We start from the raw sequence: 25,754 nt of genomic DNA, 5'->3' as shown, positions 1-25,754 counted from the left end.
GCCGCCTCAGGCCCCGCTACGCTGGTGACGCCGGGCCTACCGCTCTGCCAGCCCCGCCCCCACCAGACCGGAAGAAGAGGACGGTGGCCGGCGAGGTCCAACCCGCCTTCAGCTTCCGCCTATTTCTCTGCTCCGCCCCCTCAGCGGAAGTCGGGCGCCAAACTCAAACCTTAGCAGCACTCGGACGCCGCTGAGGCGGGTGCCGGGTCCCGGGCCTGTGGCCGCTGCGCGCAGCGGCGGGACCGCGGTCCAGCATGAGCCAGGTTCTATTCCAGCAGCTCGTCCCGCTGCAGGTGAAGTGCAGAGACTGCGAGGAGAGGTGAGGCCCGCGGTCCCCGCTGCCTGCGGGTGGCGGTTGGGGTCGGGCCGAGGGGGAAGATGGCGGCTCCGGCCGGTGGGCTGCGGCCTGCGGCGGGGTGTCGGGCCGGCGGCCCCGGGACGCGGGGTTGGGGGGGACTCAGCAGGGAGGCAGGGCTACCTGTCGCACCGAGCGGCCGTTGCCGAGGACGCGGAGGGAGGCGGGGGAGGAGGCGGGGAGCCGCCGCGAGTTGGTGTGAGGACCGTGGAGGTGCGAGCCCGTCTCCGCTCTGACAGGCGGGACGTGGGCCCGGCCGGGTCGCGCTGGGCCTCAGGCCGGCTCCGGGCCCCGGGATTCTGCCAGAAGCACACTTGAGCTTCGCCTCAGAACAGCCAGTGTGGTGGTGCATCGCCCGTCCCCATGGACCACACGTTACGTGACTGAAATCGGCGAAAAACCAGAGGGGCCAACCAGAATTTTCAGTCGTTCGTTCGTGTAAATACCGCAGACGGGCCAAGCGCCGGGCCCGCGGTGGGGTCGAGGGTCGGGCCGACCGGCCTTGTCTCCGGGGCTGACAGCCCGGGCGGCGGGAGTCAAGGCCCATCTCGCAGGCAGACGCAGTGACAGCTCTCACTAGGGGCGGCGCTTCAGGGGGGAGATCGGACCAGAAGTCAGGTAGTGGGATCCCCCCCCTTTTTTAAAAATATATTTTTATTGATTTCAGAGAGGAAGGGAGAGGGAGAGAGAGAAACATCAATGATGAGAGAGAATCACTGCTCGGCTGCCTCCCGCGCGCCCCCCACTGGGGATGGAGCCCGCAACCCTGGGCTGCGCCCCGGCCCGGAATCCAACGGTGACCTCACGGTTCATAGATGAGGCTCAACCACTGAGCCACGCCGCCGCCGCCCCTTTATTGGTTTTCTTGGGGTCGCATTGGTTGATAAAATTACCGAGGCTTCGGGGAAACAGTTCTGCGTATTGTATTGTGTCCAGCACCCCGAGTGGAGTCTCCTTCCATGACCATGTACCCCCTTTCCTCTCCTTAAACGCCCCCCCCCCACCCACCCCCACCCCGAGATCGCAGTTTTGTCTTGGTTCCGCCGCTCGTTAGCTTCTGGTTTGTGAACTGGTATAACGTGCCCGCCCAGGCGGTGGTTGGAGGGTCCCGTGGGAACATGTGGCTGGAAGATGAGGACACTGGTTTACCCAGTGACGTGGAACTAGTATACAGTGCAATTGGGTCCAAGACCCGTGGGCAAGCCAGGCGGCCCTCCCGGTGGTGCCACACCGTCACTGCGGGCGGAGATGTGCGGGTCGTTTCTGTCGGTCATTCGTTCCTGCTGCCCCGGGTGCCGGCCGCTGCGGTCACTGGACATTGAATTGGAGCGAATCCAAACGGATGTGCCATAGAGTGAATGCACAGTGGGCCACGAAGACTCTGTGAAGAAAAGGGATGTAAATATCTCGATTTTTATGCTGATTATGTGTATTAACATTGCCCACGGATCTCGAGAATTCTCGCTTCATATTACACTACACGGTGTTTTACCAAGCCTCATATTTTAAAAAGATATTAGCTTGTAAGAACATGTAATAAATAACTTCAAAATGCAATGGGTATTTAATTTTAAAGCGCGCCTTTAACATTTATGTAAAGCGTTTTTTGTACTCGTTCAATAGGAACTTATCTGGCCACTGGGTAAAGGTGGAAATAAAACTACTGCTCCGCAATGCGTTAAGATGGCGATATTTGGGGTATGTTGGGTTAAATGTGGCTTCTGGAAAATGTAAAATTACGATGTGGCTCATATTCGTGGCCTCCATTCTTTCTCATTCTAGAATGAGGATAGAAAGATGAAAGGTGAGGGTGTAATTTCTGATTCTAACGTTGAAACTCCTAGCTCTTCTCCATCTCATTATGTGGTTGAGCAAAACATTTTAACTGCCACAGCTGAAGGTCTTTTTAAAGTGAAGGGTTTATTGGGCCATTGCTAGGCATGAAACCTAAACTACCAGCAGCACGTGCGTGGAAAAGCCGTGCTGGAGTGGGCGAGTGTGTGTATACGTCGTGTGTGTGTGTGTGTGTGTGTGTGTGTGTGTGTTGGGGAGACGGTTAAGTTGTGTCAGGAGGGTTGACACTGGCTCTAGGGAAAGGGCTGGGCGAAGGTGAGGCGGCTGGTTCGGGGCGTCCTCTGTGGGGGTTCGCTGTGGGCCGCAGGTGGAAGCTCCTGGCGTTGGATGGCGCAGGCGTTCTCTCAGCCAATCGCAGAAACAGCCACCTGGACGGCAGCCGGGATTCCACCGCCTTCTGTCAGCTGGCCCACAGCTGTTCACTGGTTAATTACTCCTGTCTGCTGCGCTTACCCTCCGGCTCTCATTTACTAGTAATTGAGAATATCTCAGAATTTAAGACACAGTGTCACCCTTTTCACCCTCCTGTTTAGAGACCTTTCCTATCCCCTGTAGCAGGGTCAGCAAACTAGAGCCCATGGCCAGGTGGCCCACTGCCCGTTTTTGTGAATAAAGCGTGAGGTGTATTGGAGCACAGCCATTCTCATGTTGAGGAATCCTCTGTGGCTGCTTTAGCTACAAGGGCAGAGACCCATGGCCTGCAGAGCTGAAGTACTCACTGTCTGGCCTTGACAGAAAGGTTTGCTGATCCCTGACCTGTGGGAAACAATCAGACTCTCTCGTTAAGTGTTCAAGGCCAGGTCACTCAACAAATACATTGACGAATGCCCACTGTGTACCAGGTGCTGTCCGGGAGCTAAGAGTGTAAAGCTTCCTGCCTCCTCACTTCCAGCCCCAAAACTACAACAGAAAACCCCGGTTTTCGTTCTGGTCCTCAGGGAACTGAGCTTCAGTAGGGGCCGCAGTTTTCCCGGGGAGGCAGCACAGCACAGGCTCAGATTCAGGCTTGGGGGCCAGGTGGGCTTGAAATCCCAGGTCTGCCACTTACTGACCTTCATTTTGTGCAGGTTTGTTGTCGGTTTTGTTTGTTTGTTAGTTTACTGAATGTCTCTCTGCCCGTCTTTAATCGATGATAAAAGTCCCTGCCTCATGGGAGTATTATGAATTTGCAGTGAGTTCATACATATTAAAGTGCTTAGAACAAACAGTGCCTCGAGCATAGTACGCATTCACTAAACGTTAGCTATTATTAACGTGTGACTAATGCATGAAGTTTACAAATTACTGACGTCATAGAGAAGGAGGCAGTTCCGTGGAAGACAGTGGCACTGCTCGGAGAACTGTCTGGAGGAGAGTGATGAAAATGTTGAAGCCCATGATTTGACACCAGCCTGCTTTTTCATTTGTGTTTCCTGAGCTCCTCTCCCCAGTATACTAGTCACACGAGGCTTCTCATTCCCCTCCGAGTGCAGCTCCTTCTCAGTGCGCTGCCTCTAGTCCTGCTCGCCTCTGCTCCAGTGCTGCTTCCTGCACAACTCTCGGGGTCTGTCTGCGATCCCGTCCACATAAGGGTCTGTTCAAGGTTGCCTACGTTGAAATTAATTGACTTTATTTCTTAGATGGCATGATATCGGTGAAAAATCTGTGTCCTGGTTTGGGCTCTGCAATGTGACCTTCACCAGGTTTCTAACTGCACCTCAGGTTCTCCCTTTGTAAGACAAATGATATTGACTTAAGGTGACTGTTGTTAACTAAGGTGGTTTATTCCAAGGGCCTGGCAAGTGCTCAGTGTGTGGGCGCTCAGTGAGTGTGACTTCCCTCCCTCTCTGGAAGCCCCACAATACAATCAGAAGCAAATCTGGGGTCAAGTCATTTCATCTGATCTCAGTGTGAGGACATGCACCATGTTTGTTTCTGTTTGTAACCCTAGCACCCAGCACAGTACGTGGCTTAGAATGTTTGAATTGAGAGTTTAAAGTCATAGCTTCTAGGTGGCAGGGTTGGGCTAGAATCCAGGTCTGCTAATGCCAGATTTACCTGACAAGGAAGATGTTACGTAGATGTATGCATTGTTCAGAATGTGGCATTAATTTTGAGAAATAGCATTTTTATTGAGGTTTTATTGATTTGTTTCATAAGGTTCCTATGACATTAGCCATTACAACGGATAAAATAAGATTTCTGATTTCAGATAGTATATCCTCTGAAAGCACAGATTTTTCTACAAGATATTTGGGGAGGCGTGGGGGAGTTGAAGTAAACATGGAGAATAGGTTTAGTCTGTGGGTCTTGCCTCCTTTTTTCTCCCCACATCTAATGGATATAAGCATTTGGAATATATGCAACAAAAGCATTAATATGATTGGAAAACTATTACAAATTCGGAAACGAGAAGGTTCTCTCCCCCCACCCCCCAAGAATGCTTAATTTAAGTGGAATTGGAGTAGGGCTCTGATCTGTTTTACATATATTGCTCTCCATACTAGCAAAACAGAAACAAAACATTCTGTGGGTTTAAAGATAATTCTTCCTATTTTTGTGGTGTTCAGAGAACAGACACAAGTTATGGTAACCTCATCATATGATCTAAGATTTTAAGCCAATATAAAATTATAAGAGCATAAAAAAATCAAAGCACTTGAATCTAGCTTTGGTCAGCTCTTACCAGGTTTCCCATCCGTGCGCATTGCTCTGTCCACACTTTTTATTTCTGTAGCATGTAAGTAGTGATGGGCTGTGGGAAAGGTTTAAAACACACCTTTATAAGAATAACTTAATATTGAACAAATTATTTGTTTCTTTCTCTTTCCATGTTACTTACTTAATTCTAGCACAATAGTTTGAGAACCATTTATGTAGAGATGTTTTTTCACTAATATTTTCCCTTTATTTCCTAATTATTTAAATAGCTTTGTTCAATTTGATTAATGTTTATGAGCACCTTTATTTGTATGCCTCTGTTCAATACTGGATTCTGCAGGGTGCAGTATAGAATGTGGAAGGCTACAGTTTCTTCCTTTTAGGGCCTAGAGTTCCTCTAGAACAGCGGTTCTCAACCTGTGGGTTGCGACCCCTTTGGGGGTCAAACGACCCTTTCACAGGGGTCGCCTAAGACCATCGGAAAACACATATATAATTACATATTGTTTTTGTGATTAATCACCATGCTTTAATGATGTTCAATTTGTAACAATGAAATTGGGGGTCACCACAACATGAGGAACTGTATTAAAGGGTCGCGGTGTTAGGAAGGTTGAGAACCACTGCCCTAGAATAAGATAGGTGGTAACCTGTTGGTGATACTTCTGTACATGTACTGCATGGAGTATATTGAGCAGATGTATTTTGTGGATCTGAAAAAAAAAATTTTGTGTGTGTGAGGGGAGGGAATATGTTATCCTAGTCCTTGACTCAACATTCCAGTATCTTAGTATTACATCACATTTTAAGTTTTTCAAATGGAATCTCTCATAAATCATTTGACTTTTTGAATTGGTAATTTTTTAATGTGAGAAGTTATTACATTGATGGTTTACCTTTCAACAGATGCTGTTTCAGAATCAGGGTAGTAAGGTTATGGTCCAGGCTAGTACTAGGCCTTCCCCTTCGCTTATCTCTTTTAATCCTCATGACAACCCCCTTTTACAGGAGAGACAAATCTAGCCTCAGGGTAAAGACCTGATTACTACTTACTAGTGGGAGAAGAAGAACTTGAACTTCGAACCCAGGGTGCTTTCCCAGCATCTCACACGTGAGGAACACCTCACATGTGAAGACCCTGTAGCTAATATAGGAGGGGGGGTAACTGTGTCCTGTGACGGCTTCTGACGGTCGGGCTTGTGTCTTCACACAGGAGAGTCAGTGTTAGAGTGAGCATTGAGCTGCAAGCAGTGTCCAATCCTGTTCACAGAAAGGTGGGTATTCACTTCGATTTTGAACTATGATAATTTCTCTTACATGGCAGGTAATTATTTTTGTGGTTTAAGAATGTGAGATCTCTTTTACACCTATTTTGCTTTTAATTTGGGGCCATTTTGTACTTGCCGGTCCCGAGTGGGGGAATGAAGTACGATAACTAAGAGATTATGATACCACCTATTTCTAAAGCACAGAAGAATGGGGGTTGGGAGTCTGGGTCCCTGAGGTTTGCCCAGGACACTTATGATGCTAGAATATCTGTTGCTACCCTAGAGAGTTGGCATTTGCTGGTGTGCATGTGAGAACGGGATGGATGAATCTCTGCAGGGAGATATTCTTAAATCTTTCACTTTGCCTTTGGAAGAGCGGCAGTTAGAGCATCGGTCCTAGATGGTCTTCAGATGGATACAGACTACAGAGCTGAGAAGTAGGCCATTGTTTTCTCCACCACGGCTTTCTCTAAAACATCAGGGACCTGGGAGTACTGGCAGCAGCTTCAGTTTTTTACAGCATCATGGGGTGGATTTCAGGAAGTACTTCCATTGCAGTTGCTTGAAGAACAGGGCATTCTGAGGCAGAGCACATGCCTGGATTGCTGATTTTTGGAAGAGATTATCCATGTTCTTCCTGTGCGTGCCGGGGGACCCTTCATTTTCCAGCTCCTCATGGGTGGTGTAGGTTTTTCTAGGACCCCTAACAGTTCCTCAGTTGCCACAAGTAGGTTTCATGTCAAGCGGAACCTTATTCTGACCCCAGTGCCTGCTTCGTTATTGTCTCCTTCGTCATCTTGTCGCTCTGTTTTCCTGACACCCGGGTCCTCTGAGTCCGTGATGTCGGTGTACTTTTCTGTCAGCTTTGGCTGCTGTGAGGAGCTGGCACACGGCCAACTTGGTCTGGAAGCAGGTCTTGATGAAAGGTGTTGACTCCTTTGAGACTGAGGCAGGTGGGTTCCACATGAGGCCATCTGGAGCAGGAGGGTGGCCCGGAGGAGGAAGCCTGGCAGCATGTCACCTGATACCCCGTCCTCTGCCCGAGACAAATGCGCCTTTTTCCCAGGGTGGACGGTTGTGATTTCTGCTCATGTGTTTGCCACTTTTGAAATACCAGACAATTAACTTGCAGGAAACTGAAAATATAATTGATTATGGTATAGTCAGTGGTAAAGAATATTTTTGTCATTGTGTCATAGTGTAGCAAGGGCTGGGTCTGAATTTTCCTAAGGCTCTGCTAGGATGATATTCCTAAACTTAAAGCTCCTAGTGTTTAATTAACTTCCTAACCCCCCCCCCCCCCCCCCCCCCCCCCCGCCCGTGGCTCTTAAGAAGCAGAATAAGTCCCCCTGCGAAGATGGAAGTCTGTAAGACTAGGGAAAGCCAGCAGCTCCAGGAAGCAGAGCCAGCTGAGGCCTGATGCGGATGCATTGATGTTGGGTGATCTCACTTTTTACTCAAAGGTACAGCTACTAAACACATTAAAAATCACTTTCTTTTAGGATTTAGTTATCCGTCTGACCGATGACACTGATCCATTTTTCCTCTATAACCTTGTTATATCGGAGGAAGATTTTCAGAGGTAACTAAATTTACTTTTCTGATCTTTTATTTAATCTAGGAATAAGTAAGTTTTTAAGTTCTATGAATGTATTGGTACTATTCTCTTTGAAACACATACATACCTATTAGGAACATTTAGGGATTTGGGGAACACTGGACTGTTTATAATTATTCAGAACGTTTTTGGGAAAACAAGTATTTCATAGATTATTAGAGTTCTGCTTACAATAGCGCAGAAATTTGGATCTTTAGCTAAATTTATTGACCTTTTCCGTCTCATTGAATAAATTTTATAAAAATCAAAGTTCCCTAGTTTATTAAATCTTGATTATGCATGGTTAGTAAAGAAAAAATCATCTTGCAGTGTGTTAATTATAATAAAAGATAATAGTTAAATTTTCTAAAAATATCTTTTCCTGTTTTCTGTGTAGTTTAAAATTCCAGCAAGGTCTTCTGGTAGACTTTTTAGCTTTCCCGCAGAAATTTATAGATCTGCTTCAGCAGTGTACTCAGGAGCATGCCAAGGAAACCCCAAGGTGAGTCTCAGAGCACCGCGTCACCTGCCTTCTCTCAACACCAGCTCTCTGTATAGGACAGGAGGATGGCACAGGATTCTCTGTGTGTGACAGGTGTCCCTGTCCATCTTAAAAACGGGGGTCCCAGAGCTCCAATAAATCCTAAATTTACTTACTCACGATTAAAATCAGCAACATTTACTCTTAATTTTCATTATCTGAAATATTTAATAGCATCAAGTGTATGTTTTTATAATGAGCTTGGAAAAAGGAGAGAATAAGTGGTTGTGTGTGTGTGTGTGTGTGTGTGTGTATGCGCGCGCTCGCATGTGGGCATAAGATGCTGATGCCTGATCCTTTCAGTGTAAACTTCTCCAAGCTTTATCTGTTGCTTCTTCAGCTGATGGTTGTTGATCAAATCAGTTATGTCAGCAGGGACTACAAAATTATGCTTTTCTAACCCTATTCTTTCTATATTTATTGGTTATTCATTCATAATCAAGAACTTACCCTCATCAATTAGGGAGATTTGATTACTCTGAAAAGTCATACAATAAAGGATAAATGCTTAATTCTTTTAAATTGTAAATTTTTAGAGTAAGAAATTGGTACTGTAGTTATTTTTGTGGTTTCAGTTTTTTATTTTAATTCTTTGCTTTCTCTCATGTGTCTTTCATCGTGAAATCATGGGCGTTAATATATTCATTATGTTTCCATCAGTCATTTTTCTTATCGAAGTTACACGTTTTACTATTTACACCAGTTTATCACATTTTACCGTTGGGAGTCTTTCATATTGGCCCCTAGGATTCCAATATGCCCCCTTTCCTGATCCTTCTAATCATTGATGATCCACTGAGTCATGGTGACTCAGTGGGAGAGTTTCACTATCTCATAACCGTGTGATAACATGACCCTTCGTTTCCCAAGGTTTCTGCTGCAGTTAGTGTCTCCAGCGGCTGTGTTGGATAACTCTCCTGTCCTTCTAAATGTGGTAGAGACAAACCCTTTTAAGCATCTTACACACCTCTCACTAAAACTGCTACCTGGCAGTGACGTGGAGATAAAGAAGTTTCTAGCAGGCTGTTTGAAATGTAGCAAGGTAAGATTTGAATTCAAGGTATTCTTTTAAAATAACTACCAAAGGACTCCAATAAACCACTGAAGAGCTATATTGCTTTTAGTTTTGGTTTTCTGAGTAAGATGTCCAGAAATTTTTGTAACATGTAATGAGTTTATTTATTTTTCATTTACTCAAGATACAAAGACAGAACTGGACCAGGAACTGAGAAAGTTAGGTCCCAGGGTTTTTACTTCTTTTCTGTGATCTTGGGCAGGTCACTTAAACTCTGGGTGTCATGGTTTCGTCAGCTTATCGATACGTGTAGGAATGTCTAGCCCATCTTAAATGGAATGAAATAAAATAAGTGCAAATAAAACAAGTGCTCTGTACCAACATTGGGACGCCTCCAAAGCGTTTTCAGGAAGTCTCCTTAGTCAAATGCTGTAGACCAGTGCATCTCAAAATGTAATTGCACACAAATCTAGGGATCTCGCTGGCGCAGATTTTGACTCAGAGGTCTGAGGTGGGGCCTGTGATTCAAGTTTCTAACAAACTCCAGCCTGATGTTGAGGCTGTACTTTGCTAAAGTTTGAGCAGTAGCATAATTAAATAGTAAGCTACATCATTTTATTTTTATAAACAGGAAGAAAAATTATCATTGACACAATCGCTAGAGGATGTTACTAGGCAACTGAATTTCACACAAAAGGTAAATCAGGTTTCATTTTTCTTTGTAAGTCACCCAAACATTGGCTCTGGATTGCCTCTGGAATCCCATCCAGGCTTCTGTGTATTTTTTTTTTTTAAAGCATGCTATCACAGAATTCCTCCTCCTTTTTCCATATTTTTCCTACCAGTTAGTTATCTTAACCGGATGCTTTAACTCTTTGATATTTTATTCCATCCAAACACTTTTGTTATCCCCAGCATATGGCACGTTTCCTCCAGGTCTTCATTAAGTAAGAGAACGTATAGTGTCTGTTGCAGGTTCCTTCTCTGCTCCTCTTGTTTCCCTCATTCCTCTTGTCTAAAATGGCCTTTCAGTTTGTCTGTAAACCTTCCCCTTTTGTTATGTTTAGAATTAATTCCTCTGGTAGGTTTATTTTTTCAGTCATAGCTATTACTTTTTGCCCCTAGTACTTGAAATTGAGGACCACACTATCTGATAACCCGCTATTCTGCACAGCACGGCCCACCTTGGGAGCCTGTGCCTAGGCTTCACGTGTTAAGTGAATGCTTCTGACTGTCTGGCTCCAGCCAGGGTTTATACTTACTTCTTCATGCCAGAGGAGGGGACGAGCCAGATTTAACTGAAAGGTTAAAGATAGACAAGCTTGACCGGTGGGCCGTTGCAGATCTGAAACTGCTTTTATTCTAATCTTGATTTCCTCAAATTCAAAAAATCTTTGTGTATATCTTGAAAAGCTGTGGTTCCATATTCCTTGATATCCTTGTTATATTGGCATGTTCTAACCTAATGACCTGTTCAAGCGACTCTTACTATTTTGTATTGAACTCTGATGCAGACATTATCAGAAAAAGTTCAAGAATTAGATAAGTTACGGAATGAATGGGCATCCCACACAGCAGAATTGTCGAGTAAGCATTCTCAGGAGCTGACCAGTGAGAGGGAAAAGGCCTTGCAGGTATGAACATCAGAGGGAACGGGGGAAATGTTTTGTTACTGCTTAGTCGTGGTGTTCATTATAAAAGTAATGTGTGCTTACTTTAAAGTGTTTGGACTTTACAGAGTCTATAAAAATTGTCTCCTTCAAAGTCTTACTACCCAGAGATAAACTATAAATATTTCATGGGTTTTTCAGACTTTTCTCCATACTTGTAAATAATATGTAATTTGTAAATATTTGTTTATATTTATAAAACTTGAAATGTGTAAACTATGTATAATTATAGATACACTAGTGGCCCAGAGCGAGATATCACGCACAGTAGGCCACCTCGCTGCTTCTGCGGGAGCCGGGCGGGAGCCGCGCCGCTTCGGGAGGCTGAAGGGAGCTGCCGCCGCTGCCTGCGGGAGCAGGGCAGGGACCTAGAGGTGCTCCATGCATCTCCTGGTGACTGGTTGTGCACACAGCTCCACCCCTCGCTGCGTGCAGCCCTGTCCAGGCTATTGAACAGTCGTTACTGTGACGCAGTAAAGGACAATTTGCATATTACTTCTTTATATATATAAATAGGTGTGTACACACATTGGGTTTTGGTTTTGTCCTCTGCTAATGAGATCCTCCTGGATCTATTGGCTGTAATGTTTTTTCACTAACATGACATTGTAGGTATCATTCTTTTTTGGTTCAGCTGTTCCTTTTCAGTGGCTGCATAGTATTCATTGTTTGGATATAATAAGTTATTTAACTGCTTACCCAACTGATGGGCATTTAAATGCTTCAAATTTTTGATTATTATAAATAATACTGTAATGAACATTCCTTGTTTTTAGAGGTGAGATTGCAATATACCCAGATAAAATACTAATGGATGTCGCATACTATAAGGTCAAAGTGGCTAAAGGATTTGTTTGCCTTCCCTACTGCATTTTCTGATAGGTTGTGAACCAGTCCTTTGAGACTTTAAAACCAGCTGCTTTGTTCTCCTCTTGCTGATAGATATTCTATGGGGCAGTGATTCTAAAACTTTGATGTGTATCAGAATCCTCTGAAATAAAGTAGAAAATCTAAATGATGTAATTCTGTCCCTCTACTTTAAAAAAAATCACACTCACACACACACACACACACACACACTCACACTCACACTCACACTCACACACTCACTCACACTCACTCACACTCACTCAAAATGGTGTTGGTCACTGGGATAAAACAGTTTTCTCCTTTTTCTGCCTGTGGCCTCAGTTGCCGTGAGCGTGTGTTACCCCTAGCCGGCCGTGGTTAGCACCTCTCCCAGGCTCTGCTTGTTTTCTGGATCGCCCTTCAGTGTTGTCTTCCAGGGTGGCACTTGCAGTTCTAGCTGGACTCTTACTTGTTTTATCTTTTTTGCTCCCTTCTCCCCTTTCCAGTTTTTAAAAAATGAGGGAATTTGTAAAGTAGTAATGTAACATTCCCAAAGTATTTTATGAAAAATTCCTGCACCTATGGTAGGAATTTTTGAATGGGTACAACTTTCCTGGAATGCAATTTTATTTATTTTAATTTAATTTTTATTATTTTTATTTTTAAAAGCAAAACTTTATTTAGAAACTCACAGAGGTATAAAAAGTGAGCCATGGAAGAATTGAGCCAGCTCGGCTGGGTGGGCTCAGGAAACAAGTTACAGAGATAAAAGTATGGCCTCTGGAGCTGAGGAGAAAGAAAAGGGGAGCGGGGGCCGGGGGGAGGGGGGGAAGAACATGCTGTAATGCAGTTTTAGAACTTGTATCAAGCTTTATATTTATTCACACTCCTTGACCTATAATTAATCATAAGGAAATAGTCTGAATTTTGGATATATATCTATGTACAATGATAGGAATCATTTTATTTGTAATTGTGAAAAATTGGAAACTCAGTGACCACAGTAGCGCAGGGATTAAATGAAGGAAGGTACAGCTATGGGTGAAATGTTGTACAACTACTCACATATTTACAGAGTTTTTTTTAATGATGTGAGAAGGTGCAAATGGTAAGGGAATGAAAAGCATGATTAAATTGTATAAATAGTTTAGTCCTAATATGTTAAATTTAAATATGTATGGGGGATGTTTTTCCTAAATCTTTAGAATGAGTCCCTGGATGAGATTATCGGTCATTTGTGATTTCTTTGTGCCTTTAATAGCATATATAACTGTCATAATCAGAAAAGTGTAGTTTATTTTTAAAAAGTATTTAGGATTTGAAAGTGCTCAACAGAAATTATTAAGATACATTTGTGGTATGATTCAAACAGGCAACATGGTATTACACAGTTAATACCATGTTCAGATTTTATTTTAGCTAAAATGTAACTACTAATTGTAGGGCTGAACTAATGCACAATACCATGCTGATTTCACAAATTTAGGTGTGTGGTTTCTTTTGTTGTTGTTGTTGTTTTTTAAAGCAAATACTGTAAGTTCCTTATGTACCCTCTCATTTGGTTCACACTATATATACTGTTTTACAGTTGGCTTTTTTATTTCATCCTATATTGTTCTTCCCTGAACTTGAAGACCATTACATCTAAACGTGTGTTTAGGAGGAGCAGAAGTTATGAGCGAGATTAGAGTGTCAGTCTGCCTTTGTTGACCTTACCTGCTCCTTCATGAAGTTCATGATTGAAAACAGCTCCTCTTCAAAACAAGGACATCTTATAATTACACAGAAGAATAACTGAGATTGTTTTTTTCTTCACATCTTCTTGTATTTGTACTTCTGGTTTTTTCCTTTGAACTTGGTACTCTATTTTATTATATAATAGGCGCAGGTGCAGTACCAACAGCAGCATGAGCAGCAGAAGAAAGAGCTAGAAATCCTCCATCAGCGCAACACCCAGCAGCTGCAGAGCAGGCTGTCCGAGCTAGAAGCAGCTAACAAAGACCTCACCGAGAGGAGATACAAAGGCGACTCCACCATCAGAGAGCTTAAAGCAAAGCTTGCTGGAGTTGAAGAGGTATCGAGCAATGGGCTTGGTGCTTTTCCCCGATGTAAAGAAGTGTGAGCGACAGAGAGAACTGTTCACTCTTGACTTAGGTTTTCACCCTTGGTTCTCTTTAAAATCAGTTAGAGGGGTCTTACTGGGCCTCGCCCGGGCCATACCTCATACTAACTGATCAGAATCTCCTGAGGCTGGAATCAGGCATCAGGACAGACAGGCCTGGGAGATATTCCGGGTTGGGTTCCAGAGCCCCACAGTACAGTGAGTGCAGTGGTTTTTAAAACTCGTCAGGTGATTCAATATGCACATCAGCTTGAGAGTCACTGTGTAGATGGTGGAATGTTAAGGTTTTTAATTTATTAATCTTATGTATTTTGAAATTCTGTTATAATCAGTATTTAATACTGAAGTGATTTTTAAAACTGTAGATTTCAAGACAAATTTCTTAGCTAGTTTTTTCAAGTTGTAATTTATTCACAAGTTAGGATTGTTTTTATTTTCCTTTGTGATTGGGTTAGTTTTTAGCCTATTTCACAACTGGATTCCGAATCTACAAATTACATATACCCTTAGACTTTTGTATCCTTCAAAAAACATCAGTACTAGAACTTCAAAATTATTGAAGACTTTTTGTATTTTAAGCATCTTAATTATAGGTAACCAGTCCAGCAGCTTCGCTTTTTCGCAGTGCCTCATTATTTACCGCCTCTAGGAGCTGCAGCGGGCCAAGCAGGAAGTGCTGTCTCTGCGAAGAGAGAACTCGACGCTCGATGCCGAGTGCCACGAGAAGGAGAAGCATGCTAATCAGCTGCAGACAAAAGTGGCTGTTCTAGAGCAGGAGATCAAGGACAAGGACCAGCTGGTCCTCAGAACAAAAGAAGCATTTGATACAATCCAGGAACAGAAGGTCTATTTTACAGTGTTGTAAACAAATTGATGATCACGTTTATAGTGATGCTTTTCCTCAAAAAGGGCCCTAATTATTCATGTTTTTAAAAATATATTAGGTGGCTTTAGAAGAACACCGTGAGAAAAATCAGGTACAAATAGGAAAACTTGAATCAACCATAAAATCATTATCAGCGGAACTGCTTAAGGTTTGTCTTTGAAAATTTAACAGAATGTTAATATTTTATTGGATTATGTAGAAATATACATATGAAGCTCTTTTACAGGCAAATGAAATTATCAAGAAGTTACAAGGGGATCTGAAAACTTTAATGGGGAAATTGAAACTGAAAAATACAGTCACCATTCAGCAAGAGAAACTCTTGGCCGAAAAGGAAGAAAAATTACAAAAGGAACAAAAGGAATTACAAGAAGTTGGGCAGTCTCTCCGAAGTAAAGAGCAGGAGGTGGAGAACGTTTTATGCTTCTGTGTGATTATTTGTAAAAGATAACACATTTCCTCAGATGTATAGTTCAGATTTCTACTTTGTTATAGTCGAGAATGGCTTTGGCTTCTTTTTTGTTTTTCAAAGAGCATGACTAGATTCAACAGAAGTTAATAACTTATTTTTGTTTGAAAAGTTAGTTATGACTCAAATACCTTTACTATTCATTTCCTAAATAGGTGAGCCTTCATTACTTAATAAGAGTAATGAACTCTTAAATTAATATTAGTCAGTACATTTCTTCAGTTTTTAATGTAGTCTTTTTTACACTTAACGAGGATTGACTTATTTCAGGTATGCAAATTACAAGAACAATTAGAAGCTACAGTTCAAAAACTTGAGGAAAGCAAACAGCTTCTAAAAAATAATGAAAAGTGTAAGTATGTTACCTTTATATGTAAATGAAATTCATTGTTTTTAGTCATAACCTTAATATTATACTTAAATTCATAGAAAAGTCTAGGAAAATCAGGATACTGATATATGCAAATAATTTCTGCTTGAAATATACTGTCTTTTGTCTTTGCTATAGTAAATTATATCACCTGCCCTGTAAAACAGTTACCATCATTAAAAGAAAATATCACCTATATCAGTGACTCAGAATTAAAAGTGTTAAAATATTAACTATAATTTACTTTTAAAATTCTTCCCTCTTTTTTAATTGCCGTATTTACCTAATAGTAATAATATAAATTATTTGAAACTAAAATACAAAATTAAGCCTTTAACATTTTTCTGAGTTATTATACTGGTTGTCACGTATGAGTGTGAACTTTAAATAAACTGTAAGATACCGTTCTTGAAATGAAAGCCTTCAAAGAGATCCATGACTAGCAGACACATACTTGGGGAAGTAATAGAATAAGGAGTTCTATGTGCTAAAATAAGAATCTTTTTTTTTTAAATAAGAATCTTAAATGACAAAAATTTAAATTAACCTATATTGTTCTCCTGTTATATAAGGCAGTTTAAAAAAATTTAAATTAAAAAAATAACCTCAGCATAATTTTTAATATTTAAAATTATAAGGAAAATAAAATCCTATATAATAAAGCGATATTATGCAAATTGACCCTCAGGCCATAATGCCATCACAAGATGGCAGCACGCACAGCGGGGGCGGGGTCCGGTGGCTGCTCTACACAGCCCGGAGGCGGGACATTGGGGTGGCACTCCAGGACTCGGGGCCGTCCAGCGGCATGCCGGCCACACAGGTTGGGACTCCGGGACTCAGGGCGGTCCCATGGCGCGGGGGTGGGGTAGGGGTCCCCGGGTCTTGCTTCGCGCGACGGGTCACTAGTAGCTTAATAAAGTTCTTTCCCTTGTTTCTTGTTGTTTTCTATAAGTGATCACATGGTTAAATAAAGAACTAAATGATAATCAGCTAGTGAGAAAGGATGTGCTGGGACCTTCTGCCACTCCACCGGTACATGCTAGCAGCACGATCAGAAGTGGACTGTCTCCTAGCTCTAACATGGTAAGATTTAAATGCAGGTGGGAGAGGTCTTAGTAAATTCCCTAAAACAAAAAGTATCCCCAGGTGGTCACGAAGTCTCCATGACACAGGCTGGTGCTGATAGCCTGGAGTCCACAGTCACTAGCACCGAGCAGAGTATGTCCCTGCAAGTGGAACAGGTGGACTGCTCTAACAGAGAGGCTGTGCTTCCAGGGCACACTTCTTGTAAGACATCAGGAGATCTAGAAATCATTCCGTATTAACTAAAGTACTGCCAAACGCGCTGAAAACTTACACACACACACACACACACACACACACACACACACACTCACTCACTCACTCAGGAGGCCTCGGGAAGGTGAGAAGGATTGGGCTCCAGTTGGGAACTGCGGGGGAAGGGACCTCAACGGAATTGTATCAGAAAGAGGAAAGCCCTGTTAAGAGGCTTGTCAACTCTAGAATCTAGAAAACCTGCTGCGCGAGAAGCTTTTCGCTCCCAGAAGCAGATCTCGTGCTTTTTCCTCCAAGAAAGGCACCTAGGTGTTGCTAGGAGCTGGACTGGGTCTCCCAGCGAGGCCTTGGGCTCGCCTGTGGAACCTACGCATTTCACAGTGTCTACATCGGACAAGCCCACTCTGCCTGTGCCGGCTCAACACAAAAACAAGACCACTCCAGCCCTGGCTGGTGGCTCGGTTGGAGTGTTGTCCAGTGCACAAAAGGTTGCGGGTTCAATCCCTGGTTGTGCTGCATATGGGAGGCAACCGGTTTTTGTTTCTCTCTGTCCTTTCCTCTCTCCCTAAAAAAAGTAGTAAACATATCCTCAGGTGAGGATTAAAAAAGAAAAAGGAAAAAAAAAAAATGACAAAAATCCAGACATTGCCAAACCAACAAAATGGGCAGCCATCTTATCCTTGGTCACATGAGTGCTTCATTCCTAGTTACAGCTTTGGCTTGAAGGCATTTCTCCTGCCTTAGGGGGCATTTACTCAGCTACCCTCACCTCCTGACAGCCTCCAACCCACAGGAAAGCCCCACGTTCTGAAACCGTCCCTGAAGTCATCCAGCACATGGCTGTCATTCCAGTCAATACTTCAGCAGCCTGTGTTCCTCATTGTGTGCGGTTTCCCTCATGCCAGGAGCAGTAGTCAGCCCAGCGTGTCCACCCGTAGGGGTGTTCTGTAGTCCTGGCCAGAGTGCATTGGCAGAGGCCCTCAGGCTCAAATGCCTGACTGAGTTTTAATCTGCTCTAGTGAACCAGGTAGTACCTGGTGTTTAAAGAAGGGAAAGGAGCCCTCGCCGGTTTGCTCAGTGGATAGAATGCCAGCTCGCGGACTGAAGGGTCCTGGGTTCGATTTCGGTCAAGGGCATGTACCTCGGTTGCAGGCTCCATCCCTGTGCAGGCGGCAACCCATCAGTGTGTCTCTCAAATCGATGTTTCTCTGTGTCTCTCCCCCTCCACTCTCTGGAAAATTCAATGGAAAAATATCCTCAAGTGAAGATTAAAAAAAAGAGGGGACGGGGGGGAAGCATTTGGGCTGAGGTGCAAAAGGTGGAAAGAAGTGCCTGGTGCTGAATTACGAAGTTGAAAGAACTGGTCGGCCACGTGAAGGGTGTTTTGTCATGCAGCCATTGATGTGCATTTACTACAGATTGTGTTTCAGTTGGGCTCATTAAATAAACTGTTTCCATGTCATTGGTTAATGGTGTCGTCACTATAATGAAAGTTATCGGTAACGCGAATAATGGTCTCCATAGTCAGGTTAAGAACACCGATGCTCTGATTCTACTCACTAGCAGAAAATGCTCTTATCCCTGATTGGTTTATTGATCTGTGAATCTATCCCATGGTCCCCCTTTTTAGGCAGGGGTGTGGGGCATTAGATCGAACCAAGATGCTTCCGAGTCTTTGTTTGAATAGTTCCAGGAGCCCGGCCAGTGGGGCTCAGCTGGTTGAGCATCGTCGCATGCACCAGGAGGTCACCCGTTGGATTCAATTCCCAGTCAAGGCATGTGCCCGGGTTGTGGGCTCAATCCCCTTCCTCTTTCTGAAATCAATAAAAGAATTAAAAAAAAAATAGTTTGAGGCAGGTCCAGTGGTTGGTTGGTTGAGCTTGCCCAGCCCCTGGGAAAGGTGAGCTACCCCAGCCTCGTGGTGTGAACAAAACTGGCCTCTGAGATAGTGCTGTTAACTCAGTTATTATAGCAGATGCTAATGTCTCTCGGATCAGCAAATGCTTATTTAGAAGCAATTTCTCATCCTTAAATGTGTGTGTTCATTTTTAGGTTGATGGTAGGCTGACTTACCCAACTTGTGGCATCGGGTATCCTGTCTCCTCTGCATTTGGTTTCCAGAACACCTTCCCTCATCCCGTGTCTGCCAGAAATGCCATCCACCCGGCTTCAGGACCAAAGGTAAGAAAATTAACACGTAAGGAAACATATATAGCCAGTTGTTAGCTTATAAACCCACTTTATCTTTAAAAACTGTATTAGGTAATGTGTTGGATGAGTACATCACTGTCTAGTGCAGTGGTCGGCAAACCGCAGCTCTCGAGCCACATGCGGCTCTTTGGCCCCTTGAGTGTGGCTCTTCCACAAAATACCACGTGCAGGCGCACGTACAGCTCGATTGAAACTTCGTGGCCCATGCGCAGAAGTCGGTTTTCGGCCTGGGCAAGTCTATTTTGAAGAAGTGGTGGTAGAAGAAGTGGAGGGTGTCGGTCGGTCAGGCGACGGGAGACATGGCACAGGTGCGGGGGAGGGGCGGGGGAAGGTGTGCGCGCGCGATTCATGCACGAGTTGAGGATGGGAGAGTTGGAAGGGGTCGACCTCAGTGAACATACCTCAATCAGATTGAGGACGTTTTTAGCAAAGGCCAGCTTGGAGTACCCTAATGAAGTTAATAACAATGAACCTACCTATATAGTTTAAGTTTTAAAAAATTTGGCTCTCAAAAGAAATTTCAATCGTTGTACTGTTGCTATTTGGCTCTGTTGACTAATGAGTTTGCCGACCACTGGTCTAGTGTGTAAGTCAAAATTACAGGATTTTCTTCTCGAACTTGATGGAGTTGTGGTCACTGCCTGCCTTGGAGACTGCTGACTGGGTGGTCTTGTGCTAGCGTCTGCTGCGTGTGAACGGTGCCCCTTCATTCAGCTGGCGCCCTGCTACGGGCCAGTCTTCGCCCAGTGCTCAGCAACGGTCTCTGGCCTTACGCAGTCGATTTGTAGGATAAATTCTGGAAAGTAACTGGACCGTAGGCATTTTGGCTTATCTGGCATTTCCTTGGTAATTAAGTGGGGGACATCTTTTTATATATTTATGGGCTATGTTTCTTTTATTAAATTCCTTTTTATCGGTTTTATTCATCTTTGGGTGATTTAATCCTTATAAAATGATGTCATGAATGTTCTTTATATGTTCCAAGACATTTACTGTTGGTTTTATATTTTTATTGTGGTTATTTCCCTATTTTGGACTTGTCTTTTTAGTCTCTTTCTGGTGCCTTTTTAACTTAAAACTTTACTAAGGTATGATTTACATACCGTAAATCTCCCATTGTGGAGTTCACAGCAGCGGTTCTCAACCTGTGGGTCGCGACCCCTTTGGCAGTCGAACGACCCTTTCACAGGGGTCGCCTAAGACCATCCTGCATATCAGATATTTACATTACGATTCAGAACAGTAGCAACATGACAGTTATGAAGTAGCAACGAAAATAATTTTATGGTTGGGGTAAAAACATGAGGAACTGTTTTAAAGGGCCAGAAGGTTGAGAACCACTGGTTTACAGTTTAATAATGTCAGTCAGTGTATACAGTTGTGAAAGCATCACAGCAGGCAGTGCTAGAGCACTTACACTTTCCTCGGGGTTCCCCTAGTGCTTCCGCAGTGAATCCCCACTCGTCCCCAAGCAGCTAAGCGACAGCTGATGTGCTCTCTGCCTCTGACCTGCCTCCACACTTGATGTGATGGACTCGGGCAGGATGTCGTTTCCCGTCTTGGCGCTCAGCACCGGGTTTGAGGTTGGTCGGGTGGTGGTGCGCATCAGCACCTCGCTTCCGATTGCTCGTGCTGCTCCTCGCGTGGGGAGGCCACGCTTGCTCCTCCCTCTGCCATTGGATGGATGCTTGTGTCATTTCCAGTTTGGGGCTGACTCCAGTACAGCTGCCATGAACGTTGGTGTGCAGCCTTCGTGTTTCCCTGCGGTGAATACCTGTGAATAGAATGACTGAGTGGGGCAGATATTTAATTTTTAAGAAACTGCCCAATTTTTCTGAAGTGTGGTCCAGTATTTGATAACATTCTTTTTGTTTGTTTTGTCCAGTTTTCTAATTGTTTGTGATGGTGGTCAGAAACTATTATGCATTGATATCTGATACTATTAGTTTTCCTTTCTTTTTGCATGTTGATTTTTTATAGGGAGTTTTAAAACCATCTTGTGTGGCTTTTTAAAAAAAATCCTATTTCTGTTTAATGTTATGTTAAATGTGTAGAGCGCTGTAGGGAAAACCGGTATTTTGAGACTGTGGAACCTTGATAGCCAAGGACAGCAGCGTTTACCTTTCTGATTCTAATTTTATCCTGTTACACGAGCCTCTGTGCCGGCTTTATTAGGAGTTTTTACCACAAATAGACAGTTTTCATGTGCCTTTTCTTCTTTGATCTATTGGCGGGGATTTGTGTTTGTGGGTTTCCTGACGTAGATACATGTACACATCCCTGGCGTGAGACCCACTCAGTCACAGTCGCTATGTCTTTAAATAGACTTCCATATCTCGTGCTGGTGTTTGGTTCGGACTTTTACATGGATTTTTGGAAAATTCGAATTCCTAGCCCTTGTTCATTAAATAACTCTGTGCATACACTTGTCTAAATGTGTTCGTGCTTTGTCTCTGCCGCTCATCTTGCTTGTGTGATAGGAACTGTTGGGGCAAGGAGAAATATCCTCAGATTAAATCTCCTCAACGAAATGTGTTTGTGTTAGGAGCTGTAGTGCTCCTGGACCTCTGTGCTCTCGATTATCAGGAAAAAAATGTAAGCACCTCGCTCCCTATAGATTTGTCTCCGTTCTCACCAGTTTCATTACATGAGGTGTTTTCTCGCTTCACAGGTTCAGTTTAACTTGCAGTTAACAAAATCAAATCCGTCACTAGGGGATATTCAGTCAGGAACAACTCTTAGTGTGCCCGGCTCCGCTGATAAGGAAAAGTAAGTACTCCTTGACATAACGCCTGATGTTCGCCCTTTTGAAAATCATCTGAAAGCATTTCATCGGGGCCTGAAAAGCCAGGGCACCTGCTACTTATCTGCGACATTTTAAGTTGATGGTCCATGGAACTTAAATTCAGTCACTCTTGGCTATAAGAAAGGGGTTTTTCATATATTTTTGAAACTGTAGGATGCAGTTAGATATATAGTAAAATTTTGTTTTCTAAAATATTTTCTTATGTAACAAAGTCCCCTTTCAAATATTCGCGGGCAGGTAGCTAGAAATCTTCCTACTTCCTGATAGCAGCCTGAGGAAACAGCTCGGTAACCTGCTGGGACCCTTCGGCAAGTAAGCGTACAGGCTGATGAGGTTGTCCCAGCGAACATGCGTACGTGCGTCAGCTTTCCTGTCCGCGCGGCCCCGCTGGCCTGCCCAGCGCCTTCCTGTCCCTTGGATCTCAGACGGGTTCACCTGCCGTCCGTCGAATCAGCGAGTTGTGGCCGAATTAAACAGCTCAGATGTGCAGACTGGTCTTCATGTTCATAACATTGGTTTCTTGTCAGCCTGCTTCCTTGTTACAATGTGATGGCGTTCAGGGCCACCTGCTGGCACTGGTGGGCAGGAGCGGTCACCTCGGGTATTTAAACTGTGAGACTAGCACGGTGCAGAGGCTGCTTCCCCAGCTCCCGGCCCTTTGTCCTGGCGGCTCTAAAGCTGCCACCCGACGATATGACAGCAGTCAGCCTGGGAGCCTCTTGCTTTTCCACTCTGGATGTTTACATACTTACTCAGGTCACACACCAAACCAGCTGACTTGCACAACGTGTGACGATCATATTTGCAGAACAAAAATCAAGAAATCGTGTCCATAAAAGTAGGACTGGTCAGCTGTTTTTTGCATTTTCTGTTGAAATTTGTTAGGTTTTGTTGTCAGCTAGTAAAAAGTGGCAGTGGGGATCAAAGATTAAAGAAGAAAAGAATTAAAATGGAAAAAATACCTGTTCATCTTTCCTGAAACCTGGGAAAAGACCTTCCTCTAATTTCAAGTTTATAAGGTCACCGTTTAGCAAGAGCTTTTCCTTTCCTACTGCAAGGCTGCTATGAGAGAAGCTGCTGAGGGGCAGGTTGGGAAGAAGGGATGCAGTGGCAGAAGGAGAAAAGACCAAGGCGGACATGGCTTTCTTTTTGAAATATCACGTTTGTATTCATCTAACCAGAATCCCTGTGTGACTGTGTAGTGATATCTAATAATGACCCCTCTGAAGCACAGACTTTAAAGAGCTTTTGGTTAAAGAAAGAAGAAAGCGTTCATTTAAACAGACGAGGTAGGAAAGTCTCAATAGCACGATGCTCTCAGCATGCGCGGAGGTGTGTATAGTCCTCAGAGAGCTCGTTTCTCTTACATCCCCAGCCCAGCTCTGTGGGTTTTAGTTTTACATGTTCTAATCCACTCTGCTGGGAAGAAGGGCACCACAGCGTGTGGGCACATAAGTTATTTGCTTAAGAAAACAGTGACTAGAGTGATTTGTTTTGAACAAAACGATAAACATATATATAGTATATAGATTAGATGAATATTCACAATTAACTACTAAAGAGAAAAATAAGAGTTTAAGTAAATAATTACTATTTTCCTCTTAAGTGGTGAAAATGTAGGGCTGGAGCCCAAGTATCTGAAGAAAAGGGAGGACAGCATTCCTTTGCGGGGGCTCAGCCAGAATCTCTTCAGCGCTGCAGGTGAGGCCTCTGCGTCCCGTCCATTGCGGTGGGAGGGAAGGGACCGAGGCTGAAGGGAGTCCAAGTCACCTTCTCTTCCTCATTTGCAGACCATCAGAAAGATGGCCCGTTAGGAGCGCTGCAGACATCCTGCAAACCCGCCTCGGTCCCTTCCTCCTCCTCTGCGTACTTCCCCGGGCAGCTGCCTCACAGCTAACAGTGCCCTCTGCCCGCATGAGCTGGCACCGCCTGGTGGAGGAACCGTGCGGCAGGGGACATCCCGCACGCACGCAGGAGCAGTGGCAGAGCTGCCTGGCCGGGCAGCAGGCTGTGCGCGTCTCAGGTGCTGCTGTTGTTGCTGTCCCTGCCGGCAGGCGGCTCAGAGGAGCCGATTGGACTTGGGGACTTGGGGAAGGGAGGCTCTCAGAGTCGGTGCCAGGCTCTGGTGTGTGAACACGGTGCTTTACAGGACAGCAGTGGGGGTTTTCTTAAACTCAGCCTGAGCAGCTCTTACACGTGCCAAGGCAAGGGTTGGTCGTTATAAGGGACGTTCTAATCACAGTGACTGCCTGGTAAAGTCACATTTGTCCGACGGAATGGGAGCCAGAGGATGCTAGTAATTCGTTTTATCATTTTCTTTGGTAAAAAGTTTTAAATTTGCCACCTAAGAATTATGAGGGAAGATGGTTATCTCCTAAGGTGTCTATATTATCGATGATAATGTACAGTAAAGGGAAAAAGTCATAAAATTAAATCAATCCTTTATAGCAGGTATTTTCCTTGAAACCTTTCAGCTAGCTGTTGAATAACTGGGACATTTACGTGACCAGATTAGGTATCAACTGCTTGAGTCATTTGAGCTGCAGTTTACAGGGTTTTATTGCTTCCTGAAAGTCTGTGCTCATCCAGATTTTCTTTCATTTGGAGTTTCATTAGTGTTTTATGCAGTTAAATTTGTATTAGTGGCGTTTTGTTTTGAAAATTAGTACTATACAAAAGAGCATCATGAATATTCATTGTACTTGCTTTTTAATTTCAAAACGGGTTTAATTGTGTGCGTAATAAAGTAGGCAACTTTCTCTTGGTTTAAGTTTCAAGTATGAGTAGTTTCTTGAGAAAAGGTAGGTGATTTTAAAAAATTCACCCAGAATCATAGGGCCCATTTTTCTTATTGACAACCATCCAATCAAGAGTATCATTCTCTTAAGAAATGTCTCAGTCAGTTTTTATTTGTAAATATTGCTAATGTTCATTTAATCTTTCAAAAATTATTTTCAAGGACCATATTATACAGATAAGGAGAGACATTTCAAGATATTGACATATCAACAGTTCCAGGGTAAGACAAAGAATCTTTGCCAATTTTTTAATGAAGCCATATTGAATCTGATACTTTGCAACTGCTAGCAATTACAAGGTATCCTGAACTAGGGAACTCCCCTAAAACATTTAGTAACCATTACTGGGCGATGACTTCTCATATGTAGTTGTTTCCTCATTTACATACCCCACATGCATAAGAACACTTGGTTACAGCACCTTGAAAGTGCTTATGGAGTGTGGGAAGAAGCCTCCTGGCCATGTTGATCTGCTCTTGTGAACATTGTGTAAACATATATGGACAGGCTGTGGATGGGATGACATACAGGTAGCTTTTTAAAAATTTTTAATATAAATTAGAATTTCCAAAAGATAGATCACTTTGATGTGCCAAAGATTTTATATTAGATATACTTGTACTGACTTTTGAGTGTGCTCTTTGCTCTACCTCTTAAACTTTTATTTGAAATTGTTTTGCAGTATGAAGTATACATGTTAATAATCAGAATGTTGAATTTAATGTATTTCTGTGAACTGTGTGAGCTTGGTTAGTAAGATTATTTTGCGAGTAGGACATGTAAAAAGTATATGACCCTGGCTGGTTTGGCTCAGCAGCTAGAGCTTCGGACTGCGGACCGAAGGGTCCCAGGTTCTAGTCCAGTCAAGGGCACATACCTCGGTTTTAAGTTCCTCCCTGGCCAGGCCCTGGTCGGAGCACATGCGGGAGGCACATGTGTCAGTGTGTCTCTCTCATATCAATGTTTCTCTCTCTCTTGCCGTCTTTCTTCCACTCTCCCTAAAA

General features: G+C 43.7%; 1 protein-coding gene across 1 annotated transcript; it reads left to right on the top strand.

Moving 5' to 3' along the window:
- The first annotated feature begins 205 nt into the window (after window positions 1-205).
- On the top strand, window positions 206-25,452 carry SASS6 (SAS-6 centriolar assembly protein). Its single transcript, XM_070397491.1, has 17 exons — window positions 206-319; window positions 6,063-6,123; window positions 7,620-7,699; window positions 8,112-8,216; window positions 9,126-9,297; window positions 9,902-9,967; window positions 10,785-10,904; window positions 13,672-13,863; window positions 14,561-14,755; window positions 14,856-14,945; window positions 15,024-15,203; window positions 15,537-15,618; window positions 16,592-16,722; window positions 18,988-19,116; window positions 21,818-21,915; window positions 23,559-23,653; window positions 23,743-25,452. Exons 1-17 carry the CDS (start codon window positions 255-257, stop codon window positions 23,847-23,849), a joined length of 1,968 nt encoding a protein of 655 aa, XP_070253592.1. The 5' UTR covers window positions 206-254; the 3' UTR covers window positions 23,850-25,452.
- The last annotated feature ends 302 nt before the right edge of the window (window positions 25,453-25,754 follow it).

Source organism: Myotis yumanensis, unplaced genomic scaffold (assembly GCF_028538775.1).
Source record: "Myotis yumanensis isolate MYYU_CA2020_CCGP unplaced genomic scaffold, mMyoYum1.0.hap1 SCAF_17, whole genome shotgun sequence".
NCBI classification, from domain to species: domain Eukaryota; kingdom Metazoa; phylum Chordata; class Mammalia; order Chiroptera; family Vespertilionidae; genus Myotis; species Myotis yumanensis.
The sequence above is the reverse complement of the archived record's forward strand: the minus strand, read 5'-3'. Positions and strand labels throughout refer to the sequence as shown.

Coding starts and splice junctions, on each gene's coding strand:
- SASS6 (XM_070397491.1), top strand. CDS start 255: ATGAGCCAGGTTCTATTCCAGCAGCTCGTCCCGCTGCAGGTGAAGTGC. Junction 13,864..14,560: donor AGCTTGCTGGAGTTGAAGAG/GTATCGAGCAAT, acceptor TACCGCCTCTAG/GAGCTGCAGCGGGCCAAGCA. Junction 16,723..18,987: donor TGTCTCCTAGCTCTAACATG/GTAAGATTTAAA, acceptor GTTCATTTTTAG/GTTGATGGTAGGCTGACTTA.